At 38.5% G+C, this 22,600-nt stretch overlaps 1 protein-coding gene across 6 annotated transcripts in view; it reads right to left on the bottom strand.

Moving 5' to 3' along the window:
- LIN54 (lin-54 DREAM MuvB core complex component) overlaps positions 1 to 22,600 on the bottom strand; it is an 87,052-nt gene that overhangs the window by 6,675 nt on the left and 57,777 nt on the right. For all 6 annotated transcript variants that reach the window (XM_015138392.3, XM_028848456.2, XM_015138395.3 and 3 more), the window contains 7 exons: positions 14,694 to 14,910; positions 7,682 to 7,755; positions 7,332 to 7,529; positions 6,209 to 6,300; positions 5,027 to 5,098; positions 4,110 to 4,212; positions 3,815 to 3,952 (listed from right to left, as the gene is read on the bottom strand). In XM_015138392.3, the coding sequence (XP_014993878.1) occupies positions 3,815 to 3,952; positions 4,110 to 4,212; positions 5,027 to 5,098; positions 6,209 to 6,300; positions 7,332 to 7,529; positions 7,682 to 7,755; positions 14,694 to 14,910 (894 nt within the window). The remainder of the gene's footprint in view (positions 1 to 3,814; positions 3,953 to 4,109; positions 4,213 to 5,026; positions 5,099 to 6,208; positions 6,301 to 7,331; positions 7,530 to 7,681; positions 7,756 to 14,693; positions 14,911 to 22,600) is intronic.

Genomic DNA, 22,600 nt, shown 5'->3' with positions numbered 1-22,600 from the left:
ATAATTCCTTTTAACATTTTATGCCAGGCATGGTGGCTCACGCCTGTAATCCCAGCACTTTGGGAGGCTGAGGTGGGAGGATCACCAGAGGTCGGGAGTTCAAGACCAGCCTGACCAACATGGAGAAACCCCGTCTCTGCTAAAGAGAAAAAAAAATTAGCCAGTGGCACATGCCTGTAATCTCAGCTACTCGGGAGGCTGAGGCAGGAGAATCGCTTGAACCCTGGAGGTGTGGAGGTTGTGGTGAGCCGAGATCACGCCACTGCACTCCAGCCTGGGCAACAAGAATGAAACTCTGTCTCAAAAAAAAAAAAAAAAAAAAAAATTTATAATCTGATGGTGTGGGTGATAAAGTGAGATTTCACTGTTCTTTAATTTATATTTCCCTGATTTCTAATGAATTTGAGTATGTTTTTGTTAGCTGCATTTTCTTCAGTGAACCCATGTCTATATAAATAAATAAAACTGTCCTTTCTCTCTATACCACCTAGTAAGATAAATGGACTGCATTATAAACACATTTACTCTGCTCCTTTCTTATAAGACACCAATAAATTCCATTTAAGGAATAAATGGATATAAGTTTGTGTTAACTGGGTTACTGTGAGCCTGACTAGTAATCTAACTAAAGCAATACTTAATAAGCATCTAGTGATGAAGAGAGAAAATTCCTGACCTCAGAGTGGGGAAAACATACCAATAATGGTAATTTAGATTTTATATATATATATATATTTTTTTTTTTTTAATTCTCTTTATATTTTAAGAACCATAAGAAAGACATTAATAGTGTCTAACCGGAGCTCAGGATGGAGAAATTACAATGACACTTAGCTTGGCTAATTTAACTTCCCCTGTACAAAAAAAAAAAAAAAGACGTGGACAGGAGGAAAAAGGTCACAAGAAAAGACACAACCATGAAATAAGGTGGGTAGCCATTCATCCAATCAGCAAGCCTATAGGCACTGAAAGGAAACATGAATGTGTTGTCCAGATGCAAACCAACGGGATTAAAAAGCCAATTCAGCTGAAGAGAAAGGTGTCAAAAGAACAACACAAAATGTCAGATAAGCCCACAGCTAATTTACAGCCAATTAGCCGCTGCTATTCATAGTTTAGTATATTCTAAGTTTCTCCATTTTTTGGTACATAACTTTTGGAATGATAATTTGTTACTAGACAGTGTATCTGTCCTGACAAAACTTCATTAGAATAGGTAGGGCAGGGCTCTCTCTTCAAACTTTTCAACCAGTCCAGTACCTTTTCTACTTCTATTAATTCACAGATTTGTTAACCAGTTCAATTAAATGGTTAGTTCATATATGTCTGAATTTCATATGCCCAGCATGTATTGATTATTCAATGCCATATACATGAAAGGGTCGCTTTGCCCTTCTGATCCAACTTTACATAAATTTCCACGTTCTCAAAAGAAGTGTTGGCCGGGTGCAGTGGCTGACGCCTGTAATCCCAGCACTTTGGGAGGCCGAGGCGGCCGGATTACAAGGTCAGGAGATCAAGACCATCCTGGCTAACACGGTGAAGCCCCGTTTCTACTAAAAAATACAAAAACATTAGCCAGGTGTGGTGGCGGGTGCCTGTAGTCCCAGCTACTTGGGAGGCTGAGGCAGGAGAATGGTGTGAACCCAGGAGGCGGAGCTTGCAGTGACCTGAGATCGCACCACTGCACTCCAGCCTTGGCAACAGAGTGAGCCACCGGCTCAAAAAAAAAAAAAAAAAAAGTGTTAATTTTTACATACATATTCATGACAACTTTTGTATGGCTTCTAAACGCAAGCTAGCTATTTCATCAGGTATTCAAAAGAAGAAAGACTAAAAAAGATTCCAACACTGGATGAAACTGGCTTGTTGGATTTGGAGATGTTCCTTAAGACAGTTTAAAAAATCGAGTTGTGACGGTGGCTTACGCCTGTAATCCCAACACTTTGGGAGGCTGATGGGTACGGGTACATCACTTGAGTTCGAGACCAACCTGGCCAACGTGGTGAAACCCTGTCTCTATTAAAAAAAAAAAATACAAAACTTACCTGGGCATGGTGGCAGGTGCCAGTAATCCCAGCTACTTGGGAAGCTGAGGCAGGAGAATCACTTGAACCCAGGAGGTGGAGATTACAGTGAGCCAAGATCGCACCACTGTACTCCGGCCTGGGCGACAGGGCAAGACTCCGTCGCAAAACAACAACAACAACAACAACAAAAAAAAACTTGTCTATGCAATTTTCATTCAGATCATCTGCAGAACTCACAAGATGTTACTCTCCTACTTTACTTCCTGAGAGGAGTATTTGACTTTGTAAATAAGTAGATTAGGAAAGAATTCATTTGCATTCACAGCAAATGCAATGCACAAAATCTTTCATGTGACACATGCTGCATAGGAGAGGGCATTGAACTGGAGGACATGCTCCTGTGGCAGGGCAAACCTTCAGCAAGTGCAAAGCTAGGCTTTCTGCCAATAAATAAATAAACTAATTAATTAATTCTCTCTTGAGAATAAGAAAGAATGAAAATATATGAGAGTATGAGAAGAGCCAAGAACAGGAATAACACAACCACCCAAAACACTGTCAGTAAAGTTTCAGGCATACCCAGAAACCAATTATGGTAATCTAGGGTTAATCTCAATCACTAGATGGTTACATATAAGCTTCTAAAATAAAACTATATAGAACTGTGTCTAAAGCAAGAAGGGGAAGATTTACATGCCTTTTGTCAAAGCAGAGTTTCAACTACATCTTCCAGAGAAGATGCCTGACCCAGAAGTAAAAAGAACCAGCTCAGTGGAACAACAAAACAGTGAAAATGGAGACAATTGCCTGCCGTGACCAGTAACCTCATCCGGCAATGTGCCAGATCCCCCTTTCCTATTTTTATGCTCACAAAGCAAACTTCTTAACATACTTTGGTTTTCCACAGAGCAGTGTGCTTTTCGAGTGGGCATAACCAGCATTTTGGTCAAGATAATCCTTTAATTTCCAGACTGTACCGTGGGATGCAGGCTATTTTGTTTGTTTGTTTCTTTCTTTCTATCTATCTATCTATCTATCTATCTATCTATCTATCTATCTGTCTGTCTGTCTGTCTGTCTGTCTGTCTGTCTGTCTGTCTAAGACAGAGTCTTGCTCTGTTGCCCATGTTAGAGTGCAGTGACATGATCTCGGCTCACTGCAGCCTCCACCTCCCGGGTTCAAGCGATTCTCGTGCCTCAGCCTCCTGAGTAGCTGGGATTACAGGCGCCCGCCACCATGCCCAGCTAATTTTTGTATTTTAGTACAGACGGGGTTTCACCATGTTGGCCAGGCTGGTCTCGAACTCCTGACCTCAAGTGATCTGCCCGCCTCTGCCTCCCAAAGTGCTGGGATTACAGGTGTGAGCCACCGTGCCCGGCCATATATTTCTAAGAAGCCTGTGAAGAACAATAAGAACTGCACCTCAGGTGAGAATCACTGCTGGAGAGTTTCCAATCCACTTTGATACTATTATTTTTATTGAAAATCAGTATATTGGTGTTCTGATCTGCATGCATATTTCTGGGCATAATGGCCAAGAAGTTATGGTAAATCACCCAATAAGACTCCAGGCTGTAATAGTAAACCCAAGGTATTCCTCCGAAGCCCTGCTAAGGAGGCTCGAAAGCCTGCCTCATATTTCCTCAAACAAGGGCCTCTGTGCCAACTGCGCATATTTTCAAACTGCAATAGCAAGGTGATTTCCCAATTTTCAAGTAAATTTTTGTAGTATGTCTTTTCTAAAATATCTTAAAAGATATTATTTTCACCACCCAGCATCTCACCTCATAGCATTCACAGTAGTTTTTAAGACATCCTGATCGTTTGCAATTACATCCTTTGCTATGACGTCGATCAGATTCTCCCTCCTTTCCTTTCCCAATCTTAGGCTTAAAGGCTTCTGGATTTCTGTCAAGGCATGCCTAGCAAAACAGATCAAATATCAGAGTTAAATCACAGTAGATGAAATTTAAACACTGCAAAAGGAATTGAAATGTTTCTTTGCAAGACAACTGAGTTATTTAAAAAATTGGTGAAACTGGATATTTCTGTCAGTTAAATGAAATAAAAAATAATCACCTTTATTGCTTTTTGCCTTTCATTTTCATGTTCCAAATTGTTATAACAATTAGTACAATTGCAGTTGTTGCAAAATTCACCATTTGCAAAGCAATCACAATATCTGAAAGGTAAAAGTCAGTATAGGTAAAAAGTCATTATTAAGGAAAACTACTAATTACCTGATTATATATGCATACATTATATATATATTGTACATGTACTACATATGTGGTAAATCATTTCAGAAATCTACTCAGCTACCCAGTTGAAGAGTTAACAACATATATTGTCAACCGCATACTAAGGCTCAAAGTTTAAATCACCAAGTCCTAGAATTTTGACCTAAAAAACTTAGTCCAACCAGTAACAGCTATCGCACAAGAGCTATATAATTTTATGTGCCCCCAAAGTCAGGCATTTCACAATTCTGAAAAAGGAAGAACACTGGCTATATTCTAATAGTTGAGCTGGCTCATTTGAGTTATAGTAGTACTTCTTTGGATTCTATGCCCCAATAAGACTAATGCTTTTCATTTAACTAGTTCATGTCAAATCTTTATAATGCTAATAAGCAAATTAACCATTCAATGATTTTTAAAACTACCTAGAGTATCATCTCTTCACATAGTAGACCAAATACAAAAGTCATGAATAAGATCAAACATTATTAAGGGCAGAAGCTATGTCTGTCTCATGCTGCTATGTCCCTGACCCCTACTCCAGTGATTCATGTATAGTAAGGACTCTAATATTTCTTTCTAAAATGAATGAAATATTTTTATACTGCCATATATGTGCAAACATTGACTTATATGTTTATTTAAATTACTTAGACTTACAAGCTTTGGTCTGTTAAAAATTTTTAGTTAACTCCATTTACTTTTAAGAGCATTTCTAATTATATTAAATGAGCAAAGAGTAGCAAAAACACTTACAATTTCAAACACAGTGATTTTGTACAGTTACAGGGCTTTCGGGGCCGACTGGCAGACTCTGATGGGATTATGCTGTACGGATAGAAAAAATATATACATTTAATCAATTAATAGTAACTAAAATTAATTTAGTTGCTACAATTAATTTAAAATTTTAAAAATTAGACCTAAAACTAATTTAAGATTAGAAAAGTCTCCAATCTATAAATTGTTCCAGAAATAAAGTTTTAACCAATGTTAAATGTGTCCATCTAAAATAAAAAGTTTGCTATGTTGTTCTGTTTACATTAGGTCCAAAGGCAAGTTGTAACATGAAAAGAGGTAAAGACAAGATATGGAATAATTTTTTAAAAAGAAGTTATCAATAGCTGCTAAAGAACACTCCACAAACACTGTCCCTTCTAAGAAAACAAAGTTGAGATTGCCTCAAAACTCTTGGGATTCAAGTATAAAAAGGCAGTGAGGAAAAGGAGTGTGTGGAGGAGGAAATGGAAGTGGGATGTGGACTGATTCCGGGTAATTAAGCACTGCTTCTAAGCTGATATTGCAAAGGCAGTAATTAACAGATAAATAAACATCAACAAAAAACAAGGACCTAACATAATTTTTAAAATAGTTGGGCAGGTGCAGTGGCTCAAGCCTGGAATCCCAGCACTTTGGGAGACTGAGCCAGGAGGATCACTTGAGCCCGACTTGGAGATTAGCCTGGGCAATATAGTGAGACTGCATCACTACCAAAAAATTTAAAAATTAGGAGAGCGTGGTGGCCTGCGCATACAGTTCCAGCTACTCAGGAGGCTGAAGCAGGAGGATTGCTTGAGCCTGGGAGGTGGAGGTTGCAGTGAACTGAGATCACAGCACTGCACTCCAGCCCGGGCAACAGAGCAAGACCTTGTCTCGAAAAATAAAGATAAAAAATAGTTAGCATCATCATTTTGGAAACATACTCAGAAAGAGAATAATAAAACCAATGTAGCAAAATTGGTGAACCTGAATAGAGTATTTGGGAATTGACTATTTCTGTAATTTTTCTGTTTGAAATATTTCAACAAGTATTTTAGAGGCATGCTCACATAGCTTTGAGGGGAAAAAAGTCAAAGAGGATGTAGTTTGGAATATATGTATTTATTGTTGCATTTAAGCTGATCTAACAACTTATGTACCTATTTTCAAAATACTCACCCATTGAATGGAAGCCGTGCCTGGGTCTGGATACCAGATGTTCCAGTAAAGGTAGAGTTGCTTGCTATTGATACATATGAAGACTGCTGTAGCTACATGTAAAGAAAATTAATTTTAGATCATATTTCCAAAAACGGACAATATTCTCAGGTATGATGATCAGTAAGCAATACAAATTCATCTATTAAAATAAGAAAAACACAATGGAGAATTTCATACAAACACATACTCCACAGAGCTCTTTTAAAGACTCAAACCAATACTATAGGTGAAAATAATGTGAACATTTTATAGTACTACATAGTACAAATATAAAGAAAGTATTTCACAGAAGAGTTAAGTATGTCAGAATGATAGGAAATTCTAGATGAATGCTCTCGAAGTACTGTAATAACTTGTTTTGGCTAGAAAAATGTAATGTGCCTACTTACAAATAAAACAGGTACTATATTGATCATTTATCACACTACAAATTACAGAGAATAAGTTACATGCACAATAGTTGAGTTTCTATTTTACACCAACTTCTAAACATTAGAAATGCTTATGACAAAAATACTGAACGTTATTCTTTTTATCAATAGCCACAAAACATATTCCAAAGTATATTTCATTAAAAAGTACACGTGTGGGTTTGTTTCCCTGTCTTTCATTCTAAAGATGACCAGTAAGAGTAGACAGATCGCTAAAGATATGTCACCTGGAAATGCATCTCACAGTTTATTTTCCAATAAATAAACTTGGACTTATTTTCCAAGTCAGTGGCATCAAACTGATGTGTGAGGAAGAGCTTTGTAACAGCCACGGTCTTTTCTAAATTCATTTGGACTCTGCCGATTTTAACTTCAGTCTATTTTCTATCATACCGCCACAGCCTTGGGCTCTTGCCAAGCTGCTCTCAGCTCCAAATTGTCTGACTTGTATATCTGACCTCTGTTATATATTTCTAAATGCTAAAGGTACACAGAAATAAACTTAAAGGTTTGGGTTAACATTTTAAGATTTTGGAAAGTGCCACTTCAATACTGAGTTAGATGTGTTTGAGTAGTTTCTGTGATAGCACTAGACATCTTGGACCCCGTTATCACTTTTGCAATACAATGACTTCATTTTTTCCACATACCTGAGTAACATACTGAGCTGGAAGCACTGCATAACCCACATTCCCTGTTCCCGGAGCCGGTGCCAGGACAGTGCCTGGTGGCAGGTTAGTGAGGTTGGGCTGGATCTGTGGCAGTGGTGTGGCAGGCATGATAAGCCGTTGCTGTGGCTGGCTAGTAGTTACTATTTGTGAAGTTGGATTGATTGGTTTTGGAACAACCTAAAAAGAAGGGACATACATCAATGACCACAAAATAAATTTTACAGCTGTTCAATTCAGTATAAATCTCTTGCACCTAAATCTTAACGTTCTATTTAAAAAGTAACTCATCTATTTGGGAAAGACTCAGAAAGAAGTTATGTGATACTCACTTGTTTGACAGCCTGAGCTGAGACAATTGGAACTGACATCCGCACTGGGGTTGTATTAACAACCACTGGCTTTGCTTTTTAAAAAACAAAAAAAGGGTGAACAAGTTATTTACAGAAAATAGTATTTAAAACACTTAAGAATACTTAGCTCTCCCAAGTTTTTCTCATAAAAGAGCTTAAAGAATTCCATTTGATTCCTAATTTGAGCAATCTTTAATCAGGATAGTTACCTTTCAAAACCACTTACCCCATCTACCAGAGAACTTATATCTAAGGTGGCTACAGTCTATCCACTTTATGAGGGAATATTTGTAGGTTCAAGACATTCAAATGAAAATACCTCAATCTGTATTCAGATGATTTATACATTCAGTACCTAATCCAGTCAAATGAAATGTATAAATAAAAGAACTGTCATTCATAAGCTTGAGTAACAACAGCACTCTATACTACTATTTCTAATTGCTGTTTCTATTCAAACCACAGAATATGTCATTCTTGGGTCTTTTTTTTTTCTCTCTTTTTTTTTTTTTGAGACGGAGACTCGCTCTGTCTATCACCCAGGCTGGAGTGCAGTGGTGCAATCTCAGCTCACTGCAACCTCCGCCTCCCAGGTTCAAGCAATTCTCATGCCTCAGCCTCCCAAGTACCTAAAATTACAGGCACACGCCACCACATCCGGCTAATTTTTGTATTTTTAGTAGAGACTGGGTTCTGCCATGTTGGCCAGAATGGTCTCGAACTCCTGACCTCAGGTGATCCACCCGCCTCGGCCACCCAAAGTGCTGGGATTATGGGCGTGAGCCACTGCACCCAGCCAGTGTAATTCAATATTTACAGAATACATACTAAAAGGCAGCACAGCAAAAAGGATAAGAACATGGGTTCTAAAGTCATAAGACCCAGGGCATTAAAATCCCAGTTCTGCTGTCTTCTAAGCACTTAAGCTCTCTTTGCCTGTATCCTCATCTGCAATATGGGGAGCATCTACCTTATGGCATATGAGGGTTAAGTATATGATAATTCATGAAAATTGATCGGAACACTGCCCAACAAACAGTAAATGCTCACTAAATATTAGCTGCCATCATTGTTGTTACAACTGCTGCTACTATATAAATGGCACTGTGGACATTGTTTCAGGAAACCTAAAGCACTAGACCTCTGCTGTCAGGGAGATTACAATCTAGTTCAGCAGATTAGGCAGGTGCCCAAATAAGACAAATAAATATAAATATATATAGTTTTGTTTTTTTTTTTTTTGTAGATGGAGTCTCCCTGTGTCGCCCAGGCTGGAGTGCAGTGGCGTGATCTCGGCTCACTGTAAGCTCCGCCTCCCGGGTTCACGCCATTCTCCTGCCTCAGCCTCCCGAGTAGCTGGGACTACAGGCACCTGTCACCACACCCGGCTAATTTTTTTGTATTTTTAGTAGAGACAGGGTTTCACCGTGTTAGCCAGGATGATCTCAATCTCCTGACCTCGTGATCCGCCCGCCTTGGCCTCCCAAAGTGCTGGGATTACAGGCGTGAGCCACCGCGCCCAGCCAAGATAAATATTATTAAAGAAGATACATGAAGAGCTGTGGGAGTTTAGAGGAAAGAGGATATATAATTTGCAGAGGATGGAAATATAGAAAAAGCACATGGAGGACAGAGTACTGAGATGGGCCCCAATCAATAGGCCGGCCGCATGGAGGGCACACAGACTGGAGAAGGGCATTTCACGCAGAGACAGAAACATGAGAAGTGGAGGCTTAATCTTGGGAAGCTGCAAAGCATAGTCACAAATGTTGGTGAACAAACCATCTGGCTAATACCTGGGATTAACGTAGACAAACACAGGCAAAAAGGCAGATTGCAGACATTTATTGAGGACCTTGAATGTTAGGGTAGGACTCTATATTTAATCTGTATTTTTAATTCAGTATGCAATGAGAAGTTTCTAGGGATTTTTAAATACAGAAATTATATTGAAATAAAGAAAAATTAATTGTATTTGGCAGCAGTGCATAAAACAGAATGGAGTTGCAAGAGACAAGTCAGAAGAGTGCACAAAAATGAGGGTCTGATCTGGAGTGACAGCAATGGGAATAAAACAGAGAGAGCAGATGCAGGAGACCTGGTGTAGGTGAAAGGATCATGACTTACCAACCAACCACTGAATGGTAGGAACTGTAGGTATAAGCGAAGAAAATGTAACCACTGCAGAGCTTTCAAGTGACCAGGAAAATGACAGTTATTAGAACTAAAAACTCAAGAATGAGCTGTTTTAAAGGGAGGATGAAACTTGACATGGAGAAATACTGGGATGAAATTCAGGAAAGACATTGGCACTAGACATATACGTTTGGACCAACAAGAAGTGCAGTTTTAAAAACTGCCTACTGCCATTTCCACTGTTAAAAGCAGACATTTAAGAAGATAGAAATGACATCTCTTCAGGTTTCATTGATGTAAAAGTAAGGCCTAGAGCCTGGTCTGAAAGAGAGGTTGAGACAATTCTCAACAAAACAACAAAGAATAAATTTCCTTAGATAGAAAGGCTACTATGATATCAGCAGTTCTGTTTTTTTTGTTTTGTTTTGTTTTGTTTTGTTTGCTTTTGGTGGGGACTGGAAGGATGATGGCTAAAGACCAAAAAGCTGAGAGTCCTAGAAGAGAATCTTAGAGTAGGCACTCTGATTTAAAAGGCAGCAGGCCACTGCAGCAAGGTGACAAACTAGGGGGAAGGAGGAAGAGGAGGAGATGTCTAGAGAGAGTATATGATTAGTGGTGATGGTCGCACAATTTTGTGAATATACTAAAAACCAGTCAATTGTATGCTTTGAAGGGTGAACTTTATGGTATATGTGAATTACATCTCAGTAAGGTTGTTATACAAAGAGTGTATGACTCTCTTCCTGTATGAAATACTGGAGCAGTGTGACATCTGATACCTAGTTTGAAGTTGTTTCTGTTCTGTTTGAATTTTCCTCAATTATACTGAAGCATTAGCAAGGTTATAATAACCATTGTAGATTGGTCTCAGCAATGCTAGAAGGAATTAAAAGGAGAGCCTGAATTCCCGCTTAGGACACAGGAGAGTGGACTCCCTCCACCACCTGCTCCTGGGAGAGATGACAGTCGCTGTTCCATGAGCACAGTGCAGTGATTCTGAAGTGAGAGCAATGACCAGTGGAATCCAAAAACATCCTGGTGGTCCTGAGAAATAACTGGGAAGGAGAGTGACCTGCCCTCCGTCACATTAAATGGGGACTATCCCTGCCCTCTCCTCATACACATGCACAAATGTGTGTGCACACAGAGTCACACACACACAGACACACACACACACCCTCCCTGGCCCGGTAAAAAAAACTTAGAAACTCAAATTTACATAGGTTTGACACTTGCATGCTGAGTTTTTTTTTTTTTTTTGAGACGGAGTCTCGCTCTGTCGCCCAGGCTGGAGTGCAGTGGCCAGATCTCAGCTCACTGCAAGCTCCGCCTCCCGGGTTCCCGCCATTCTCCTGCCTCAGCCTCCCGAGTAGCTGGGACCACAGGCGCCGCCACCTCGCCCGGCTAATTTTTTGTGTTTTTAGTAGAGACGGGGTTTCGCCGTGTTAGCCAGGATGGTCTCGATCTCCTGACCTTGTGATCCGCCCGTCTCGGCCTCCCAAAGTGCTGGGATTACAGGCTTGAGCCACCGCACCCGGCCCATGCTGAGTTTTAACTGAAGCCTGGGGAATGTAGAAAATATAAAATCAAGTGGTCATAAAACAGAATACTATAAAAGACCTATGGAAGGGGATGTTATTTAACTAAGTCAACCGTCTGCATTTCTCCTCCTCCTTACCTTAGCGCACATTACTAACTACTACTTCAGTTTTCATAGAGGCTGGCATAATTGTTTAGTGTTTAGTCTTTGGCAGGAACTCTGAACAATCCTTTAGAATAGCCTCCTTCCAAACTTCAGAAACCATACCTGCAAGTGTTTGAGGCGTTTTAACTTCTTAAATTGGTTTCCTCCCTCACCGAGATGATAGACTGTATTCTGAAAAGCATAACCAAGCACTTTCCTGAGTTCTTCTACTATGCTGCCCACCATTGAACTAGTGATTAACATGGTGGAGCCTTTGAACATTAGTTCTTGTACAACTTTTGGGGGAAAATGTACAAGATAAGCCCCTTTGGCATTTAAGTAAATTCCTCATAAAGAGACATTAATATATTTGATGAACTAGAGCAACTATTTAGTGTAACTCTAATAAAAATTGTATTTGTTATTCCTGTGAAATAATATATATTATATATATCCAGATCTTTTATGGGACAGGAGAGAAAGACAAAGAGAGAAAAATATAGATGGATATAAGGGAAATAACATGGGCAGTATATGTATGTGGCTGGGTGGGAAGAGGGTATAGAGTGAGGTGAAGAAGGCAGAGAGATACAGGGGAGAACAGAGGCAATGTTCAAGGTGGAAAGCAAAAAAGGAACCTGAAGGGAAGCAGAAGAGTGGTGAGGGATTGCCAGGTGGCAAGGAGAAAAAGAGAAGTAGAGACAGGCAGAAAGACAGATATAAAGCTGGAAATGGAGGCACCAGTCAATACTGAATTTTACTTACTTATTATTATTATTTTTTTGAGACAGAGTCTTGCTGTGTTGCCCAGGCTGGGGTATAGTGGTGCGATCTCAGCTCACTACAACCTCTGCCTCCCAGGTTCAAGTGATTCTCCTGCCTCAGCCTCCCAAGTAGCTGGGACTACAGGTGTATGCCACCACGCCCAGCTAATTTTTGTATTTTTTTAGTAGAGACAGGGTTTCACCATGTTGGCCAGGCTGTTCTCGAACTCTCAACCTCAAGTGATCCACCCGCCTCGGCCTCCCAAAGTGCTGGGATTACAGGTGTGCACCACCGTGCCCAGCCAATACTCTATTTTGAAATGTCCATCCCATTCCTCCTTATAGAGGAGGAATTCCTGGATCTTCCTTATACAAAAGGCATACTCTTCCTAATGAATAAATTAATGTTACCATTAATTAGGTTTAATCCATTATATGGATTCTCAGCATACTATTATACACATACACACACAAACATAAAATACAACCAGTTGTATCTAATGACCACTTTTCTATCATCATCATCATACTACCTAAGTAGATTGGACTTACAGCACTTCTCTCAGTACCCTGCTAAGTCTAAGTATTGAGAGAATATAAAATTTAACTCCCTTAGTCATTAATATGGATGTTTCGGTTTTCCCCTCACTAAGATTATGATAATGATTTTATTCCATTTCCGATCAGTTTTAAAAAGAATTAGAAAATATAACTGCTTGCTGTGTCTAATTTAATAGAATATGTACTAAAATACTGCTTACTGTTTTCTCCCTTCAGTAATTTGAAAGAGAAATAAATAGGTTTTATTCTTCTATAGGTTCCCTCAGGTGAACCAGCTATTGGCAACAGGTAGCTCCAAATCTCTGATCTTTTTTTTTTTTTATTGTTTATTTTAGACTACTCAAGTATAGCAGTAAGAAGGGGAAAAAGGTAGAACAAGGAGTTCCAACTGTAACTGTGAAGAATCAATCAAGATAATTCATGACCTTCAGACTACCCTCTGATCTGTTTTGTTTTGTTCTGTTTTGTTTTGAGATGGAATCTCGCTCTGTCGCCCAGGCTGGAGTGCAGTGGTGCAATCTCAGTTCACAGCAACCTCCTCCGCCCAGGTTGAAGTGATTCTCCTGCCTCAGCCTCTTGGGTAGCTGGGATCACAGGCATGTGACATCACACCCAGCTAATTTTTATATTTTTAGTAGAGATGGGGTTTCGCCATGTTGGCCAGACTGGCCACAAACTCCTGACCTCAGGTGATCCTTGGCCTCCCAAAGTGCTGGGATTACAGGAGTGAGCCACAGTGTCTGACCTACCCTCTGATCTCTTAATAAAAAAGAGTAACCAACTAGTCTTTAATTCTTCTATTTACTTTCGATAAACAATATATCATTTAATTGCCATCAGCTGCTTCTTGACGTTGTTAGAATATAAAACAAGGAAACACGTAAGCCCTAAACTATAAACTATCCTGATCCTTTCATATCCTTTAATTTTTAGAAAAGTAGATAAATATGAAAAAGGTCATTTATGTGTCTATGGATGTATATCAGGTGGTAAAAAGAGTTAAACACAAACAGAAAATAGTAGGACAACAAACAGGAATATCCTTTAGGGAAAATACAACTAAGCAAAATAAAACATTTTAATCACTTTTTTTTTTTTTTTGAGATGGCGTCTCACTCTGTCACCCAGGCTGGAGTGCAGTGGCGTGATCTCGGCTCACTGCAACCTCCACCTCCCGGGTTCGAGCACTTCTCCTGTCTCAGCCTCCCGAGTAGCTGGGACTACAGGCGCACATCACCACACCTGGCTAATTTTTGTATTTTTAGTTGATGGGGGTTTCACCATATTGGCCAGGCTGGTCTTGAACTCCTGACCTCAGGTGATCCGCCTGCCTCGGCCTCCCAAAGTGCTGGGATTACAGGTGTGAGCCACTGTGCCTGGCCTTTTAATCACTATTTTAGTAGCAATTATAGATTCAAAATAAGTAAAAGCTGAAAGTGACATTAAGTTCTTACTTATATTTACCTTGCCTATTTGTCATTTCAACTGACCCAAATCCTATCAAGGGGCTTTATAGTTCAGCAAATAAAATACATAATTCGGTTCCATCTAAGTGTATCCCACTGGCATAAATGGCAGGTTTTAAAACCAGCAATAAAATGGCTAACCACAAATTAACAAATAATTACTATTATCTGGTGTAACAGCACACTGTGTACCAACTTCCAGCAGAAAGAATACTACAGTTATACACAACTCTCATTCTATTTCACTGCCTTCTGCACCAGTTACTGGCTCATACTCAGTTGAAATGCCACTCTTCATCAGGATTTCAGCAAGAAATGGACAAATGTTCTTTAATCATGTTAAAATCAAGAATTACTGTTTTTAAAAAATGGTTACTAACCTTGCTGAAGAGGCTGAGTGTTTGTACTGGGATTCTGACTAACTGGCTGGGTTGAGCTACTGGCTGATGTGGCAGTAACAAGTCGGACATAATGAAACTTGCTTCCAGGCACTTGAATCTGCTGGACATTGGGAGCAGTTGCCAGAGGAATAATTGTCTTAAACTGTGATGTGCTCACTCCTCCAACAGTGATGGTCTGCACAGTTGATTTCACTGCCTATTAAACAATACAACATGGCTGTCATTAATCTGGGATGTAACTTTCCTACTATTTTTAATTTATAACAATTGCTCAAGTTATAAAGTATGCTCCTGTATTGCATCAAAAGCTGCTGAAAGGAACAACCTGTTCAAAGAGAAATGAAAAGATGGTAATAAATACAGAAATAAAACCAAAATTAATGAGTTCTACCTTCCATCTCTAGTAGTTAATTTCCTTGGTAGTCCATTTCAGATAACTTGCTATGAAGAAATTGTTACTTAATTTGCAAGTACTTACACAATTTTGTTACTATCAGGTAAAATTTATAAGAAAAGAATTATTTTAAAATTTCCAGAATTAAGCCCCATATTCAATATAGAGAAAAGATGATACAGATAGTTGTCATTATTGCTACCCACCAAAATAACTACAACAAATTTTATATTCCCATGTTCTGTATGTTTTGGATTTTTAGTAGAGATGGGGTTTCACCATATTGGTCAGACTGGTCTTGAACTCCTGACCTCAGGTGACCCACCTGCCTTAGCCTCCCAAAGTGCTGCTTTTTCCCAAAAGAAAAGCCTACCTGATACCCTTACTAAGTTTAGTAAATTCTGAAAGGCGTAATACTCCCTAGGTATAAAAGTAACCACTAGCATATGGGCAGGAGGCCAAATTCCGTCCAAAATTATCAATTTTGTTTGTCTAGGGAAACTAGTTTTGTATTCCCTAAGTGTGTATCTGTGTATGTGTGTGTGTGTGTGTGTGTGTGTATACATAGACAGGGTCTCATTCTGTCACCCAGGCTGGAGTGCAGTGGTGCAGTAACGGCTCACTACAGCCTCGATCTCCTGGGCTCAAGCCATCCTCCTGCCTCAGCCTCCTGAGCAAGTAGGACTGCAGGTACCACGCCCAGTTAATTTGTGTGTGATGATGGGGGAGTAGAGACAGGGTCTCACTTTGCTGCCCAGGCTGGTCTTTAACTCCTGGGCTCAAGCAATCCTCCTACCTCAGCTTCCCAAAGGGTAGGGATTACAGGTGGGAGCCACAACATTTTAATTGATTAAAATGATTTAATTATTTTAAAAATTAAAGACTGATACTAATCCTTTTCTTTAGTCCAACAAAAGGCAATGGGAATTCCCCAAAAGCTAAATGAAACATCATAGGCAGAGCAGAACACAATAGTCTTTTGACAAGTCCCTAACTGCTGTTTGACCAATGTACAACACACTGTCATACAATGCAAAGGATCAAAGATTCTCTAACCAGATATATAGTATTATTTTATAAATAATTACATCCCCACCTATTCTATAAAAAGCTCTCATGCTAAAAGACAACTGATGTATGATGGAGGAAATCTGTATTCACTATATGGATAATTATGAAACAAGAATTCTAAATACTTTCATAAAAGTCCAGGAGAAAACAAAAATAATGCCATTTAGTTCAGAAACATTACAGAAGACATTACTTCTGCATAAAATAATTCACATATTATCATAAGCAAAAACCAGATTCAAAATAAGAGATAACAGCAGCCATAGCAGTGAATTAAATGAAAACGGAAAGCATAAGAAAAAGGATTAAATGTATAAATATGGAAGCTACTGAAAAATCAAGCAACCTAAGAGACAAATACATACAATGGTGCAAAGGACATAGTCCTTACTATATCCGCTCAACATGGAGGAAAAACACTAAGCATATTAGGAAACAAGGTGCTTGAAACATAAGAGTTACATTTATTGGGTACTTAATATGCATGGAGGACAGTACTAAAAATTCTATAGAAGACTATCTGATCTAACAACCACATTATGAGGTAGTTATGGCATGGCATAGTACAGGGACTGGTTTAACTAAGTTTGTTTAGTATAGATTTTTCTATTGTTCTTCTAAAAGTACATTTGATTGTGTATATTTAAGGTGTATCACATGATATATGGGATACAATAGCAAAATGTGTATCAATGTTACTATAATGAAGCAAATCAATATATCCATCATCTTGCATAGTTTTCCATTTTGTTTTTGTGGCAACGGCAGTTAAAATCTACTTATTTAGCAGGAATCCCAAATACTGTACAATTTCGTTACTTACAGTCTTAACACTGTATATTAACACTTGTTCATCCTACATATCTGTTATTCTACAACCTCTGACCTAGTTCCTCTGCTACCCCCACCCAGTAAACCAGTTTTATTTTCTATCTCTGTATATTTGACCATTTTTTTCCAGATTCCACATATAAGTGAGATCATGCAATATTTTTCTTTCTGTTTCTCTTAGCATAATGCCCAACAGATTCATCCATGTTGTGGCAAATGGCAAGATCTTATTTTTCAAGGTTGAATAATATTTTATTTTATGTATATACTACAGTTTCTTTACTCATTCATCTGTCAACAGGTTGTTTTCATATCCTGGTTATTGTGAATAGTGCTATAATAAACATGGAAGTGCAGATATCCTCATGAGGTGGTGATCTCATTTCTTCTGAACATATTCCCAGAAGAGGGATTGCTGGGTCATGTGGCAGTTCTATTTTGAATTTCTTTAGAAACCTCCACACTGTTTTCCATAATGGCTGCACCAATCTACATTCCCACAATCAATACACAAGAGTTCTATTTTCTGCACATCCTTACCACATTTATTATGTTAACTTTTGATAATAGCCATTCTAATGGGTGTGAAATGGCATCTCATAGTGGCTCTCATTTCCATTTCCCTGATGATTAATGATGTTGAATACATTTTCATATGTCTGTTGGCCATTTTTGTATCTTTGTAGAAATGTCTATTCAGGTACTTTGTGTATTTTTTAATTGGGTGGTTTTTCTACTAAGATGTATGAGTTCTTTTGTTGTTGATGCTGTTGTTGAGATGGAGTTTCACTCTGCCGCCCAAGCTGGAGTGCAGTGGTGCCATCTCCACTCACTGCAACCTCTGTCTCTTGGGTTCACGTGATTCTCCTGCTTCAGCCTCCCAAGTAGCTGGGAAATCAGGCGCATGCCACCATGCCCGGCTAATTTTTGTATTTTGAATAGAGGCGGGGTTTCACCATGTTGGCCAGGCTGGTCTCGAACTCCTAACCTCAAGTGATTGGCCTCCCTCAGCCTCCCAAAGTGCTGGGATTACAGGCATGAGCCACTGCACCCAGCCTGAGTTCTTTCTAAATTGTAGATTTTAACCTCTTATCAGATATATGGTTTGCAAATGTTTTTTCCTCAATCCATAGGCTGCCACTTCATTTTATCATTTCCTTTGTTGTGCAGGAGCTTTTTTGTTTAATGCAGTCCATTTATTTTTGCTTTTTTTTTTTTTTCCAGATGGAGTCTTGCTCTGTCACCCAGGCTGGAGTGCAGTGGCGTGATCTTGGCTTGCTGCAACCTCTGCCTCCCAGGTTCAAGCGATTCTCCTACCTCAGCCTCCCAAGTAGCTGGGATTACAAGAGTGTGCCACCACAACTGGCTATTTTTTGTACTTTAGTAGACACGAGGTTTCACCATGTTGGCCAGGCTGGTCTTTAACTTCTGACCTCAAGTGATCTGCCTGCCTCGGCCTCCCAAAGTGCTGAGATTACAGGCGTGAGCCACCATGCCTGGCCTCTATTTTAGCTTTTGTAGCCTGAGTTTTTGGTCTGATATAAAAAAATAAATAAATAAATTTCCAAGACCGATATCCAGGAACCTTTCCTCTATGTTCTCTTCTAGAAGTTTTATAGTTTCAGGTCTTACATTTAGGTCTTTTATTCATTTTGAGTTGATTTTTATATATGGTTCAAAAGCCCAATATTGGCTGGATGTGGTATCATTTAATCACCAAAACAAGGCTGAAGTGCAGTGGTGCAATCTCGGCTCACTGCAACCTCCACTTCCCCAGTTCAAACGACTCTCCCACCTCAGCCTCCCAAGTAGCTGGGATTTTCAAGCGTGTGCCACCAAACCCAGCTAATTTTTGTGTTTTTAGTAAAGATGGGGTTTCACCATGTTGCTCAGGCTGGTATATGAGAGCTTTTAATCAGATTGGCAAAGACTGAAAATGACTGATTAACAGGAGAACATAAAAACAGACCACACCCAACGCAATCAGCTGACCTCTGACAATGCACCAGAAACAATTCAATGAGGAAAGGACAGTCTTTTCAACAAATGGTACTGGTACAACAGAATATCCACATGCAGCCTGTCAGCCAGGCTGGAGTGCAGTGGTATGATCATAGCTCACTGCAGCCTCAAACTCCTGGGCTCAAGCGATCCTCCTGCCTCAGCCTCCCGAGTAGCTAGACTATATGCTCACCATCTTGCCTGCCTAATTTTATTTTTATTTTTTGTAGAGACCAAGTCTTACTGTGTTGCCCAGGCTGGGCTCAACCTCCTGGCCTCAAGTGATCCTCCTGCCTCAGCCTCCCAAAGTGAAATATATTTCATTCTGCTTTTTAGTTATTCTTGATGGAAGGGTTAGTACAACAAGCTAGTTCTATATAGTCAAAAACAGAAAATCTAGACTGCTGGGGTTTTATTCTAGGCATCTCCATTTCCTACTTGTGTGATATTGGTTAAGTAACTAAACTTCTGAAAATGTGAAAATGGTACCTTTCTCATAGAATTGTGAGGATTAAATGAGTTAAATTATACAAAGTGCAAACAATAACATGTCACATAGTGCATGTTCAGTAAATATGAGTCACTATTTCTATCATCATTATTGAAACAGATTATCAACAATGCCCACTTTAGATAGAAAAGCTCAGAGAGATTAAGTAAATTCTCCAAGGTCACACAACTAAAAAGTAGCAGAGAAAGGATGTGAAACAGATCTAACTCAAAAGACTATTTGCTTAACCAAAACATTATACTGCCTCTTACTGTAGATGCTTGATTAATAGTAATTAAATGATAGAATAAACGTAGACAACATCCAGTCCTCAAGAACTCTAAGAAGTAAAGTCACACATCTGCCTCTAAGACACACAAAAGTATTAGTATACTAAATAGAAGTATACACTGCATTTTAAAGAACTTCACTTTACAATAGTTTCAGACTCACAAGAAGGTGTAAAACTAACACAGAGTTCTGATGCATCCTTCCCCAAACAGAATAAAATCTTACTAACCATTGGACATTATTAAAACCAGGAAATTGACAATTGGCACAAAACTTTTTTTTTAGATGGAGTCTCACTCCTGTCACCCAGGCTAGAGTACAATGGCGCAATCTCGGCTCACTGAAGCCTCCACCTTCCCAGCTAAAGCAATTCTCCTGCCTCAGCCTCCCAAGTAGCTGGGATTACAGGTGCCCACCACCATACCTAATTTTTTTTTTGTATCTTTAGTAGAGATGGGGTTTCACCATGTTGGTCAGGCTGGTCTTGAACTCCTAACCTCAGGTGATCCACCTGCCTTGGTCTCCCAAAGTGCTGGGATTACAGGTGTAAGCCACAGTGCCCGGCCAGCACAAAACTATTAACTAAACTACAGAACAGATCATATTCCGATTTCACCAGTTTTTATGCGCACTTTTTTGATGTGTTAGTCCATGTAATGGTATCACTGGTAGAGATTCATGTAATCAACACCACCATGAAGATATATAAAATTCTTCCTTCACCCCAATCTCCTTTGCACCATCCTTTATAGTAACACTCTCTCCCCAGCCCTAACCCTTAGCAACCACTTATTAAACCACATTTCTTAGCATTTAAAAAACTAAGTAACATATAAAAGTTACTACTTAAAAACTGAAAAAAACGGAAGGATTGTATACATTTTATTGCTTGAGAGAATTCACAAATTGGCCCCTTCCTTCAATTACAGTGGCCTGCAAAGAACTACATGTGAACGTCTCTCTGAAAATACCCATTACATAAAACAGTTCATGTGTGTTCAATAAAAATCTTCATTTGGAGTTATCTGTTTCCTGAATAACATCTTTAAGAGTTGGGCTAAAAAGCAGATATCTTAATTTAGATTCAAAATAGCTATGTTTAACGTGTATAAGTGTCTGCCCTCAAAAACGCGGACAGACTTGCAAGACATTTCTATTTGTACTATTTCCTAAGCCATTTCTTTTTACAGATTAATATAATTATATATAAGATAATTTCTTGGATCATTAGTTTCCTATTACTAAACACCAAAAGTCCTTACTTAAAATTGCAGATTTACCTAAAAGAAAAAGAGGAATAAAACATTCTTCTTTTGTCCTCACAAATGACTATTCTCTTTTACTTGGTGATTTTGATACTTATGTGTAGATATGTAGATATGAAAATATAGAGATATGGCTTAACTAATATCCAAAAACACTGAATTTGCATAGATACATATTAACATAGTTTTTAAAAATTTGTGACAATGTTTATAGAGCTTATCCTCATGGAAAAGCTATGTTTACATTATCCTGATTCCCAAATCGTAGGTTATTAAAATAAATAAATCTAGCAAGAAACAAATTTGCAAGCTTTAAAATACTTACAAGCTAAAAGAGACAAATGATAAAGTAAGAAAAGATAAATATTAAATGTATTACATGACCAATGACAGAGTGAACCTTGAGATGCACGAGAACATTCAGTACTGATTTATTGACTGGTGAAATATTACAAAAGAAGTATAAGCCATTCATTTGCTATTTTTCCATGGATATTAATCCAACTTATGTTTTATTCATAGTTATGAGTTATAGTGACATGGATGAGTAATTTATATGTGGTTTATTAGTATCCATGGTAGCAGTCATAGAAGGAGTCCAATGATGATATGAAGCAAAATTAGACAAACTATAAGGTATCAGGACCACAAACCAGCCCTACTAAGGATTAAAACATATCTATCAAGATAGGGAAAATAAAATAGTATGGGATTAGCCTAAGAACAGAATGCTAAAGATCAAAGGAATACTTTAAAAAAAAATCTATATATAAAAAAGTTTATGATAAAAGTGGGCATCTCGAATCAATGGAGAGTGATAATAATGTGGATTAGCTACATGATCTGAAGAAAAAAGCTGATCCCTATACCTCATTCCTTTTAACAAATTCCAAATGGATTTAAGATTTAACCTAAAAAGTAAAACCAGAACTGGTATTAAAATATATAGACCAACAGAACAGAATAAAGAGCCCTAAGGGGAAAAAAAAAAATCCCATTTATGATCAAATGATTTTCAGCAAGGGTGCTGAGATCGTTCAACAGGGAAAAGACATACTTTTTAACAAATGGTGCTGGGAAAACTGAATGTCCATGTGCAAAACAGTGAAGTTGGACCCTCACCTACCTAACAAATTACACACAAATAAACTCAAAAGAGATCCATGACCAAAATGTACAAGCTAAAACAAACAAACAAAAAAACTCTTAGAAGAAAACACAGGGCAAAGCTTCACAACATTGGATCTGGCAATGATTTACTGGATATGACACCAAAGGTGCAGACAATCAAAGAAAAATAGAGAAATGGATATCATAAAATTTTTTAAATTTTGTGCATCAGAAAACACTATCAACAGAGTAAAAAGGCAACCCACAGAATGGGAAAAAAACATTAGCAAATGGTATATCGATAAGTGATTAACATTTAGAATATACAAAGAACTCCTAAATGTAATAACAAAAAATAAACAATCCAATTTTAAAATGAGCAAAGAACTTGGATAGATTTTTCTCCAAATAAGACATAGAAATGGCCAATAAG

Source organism: Macaca mulatta, chromosome 5, assembly GCF_049350105.2.
Source record: "Macaca mulatta isolate MMU2019108-1 chromosome 5, T2T-MMU8v2.0, whole genome shotgun sequence".
In the NCBI taxonomy this organism is placed as follows: Eukaryota; Metazoa; Chordata; class Mammalia; order Primates; family Cercopithecidae; genus Macaca; species Macaca mulatta.
The sequence above is the reverse complement of the archived record's forward strand: the minus strand, read 5'-3'. Positions and strand labels throughout refer to the sequence as shown.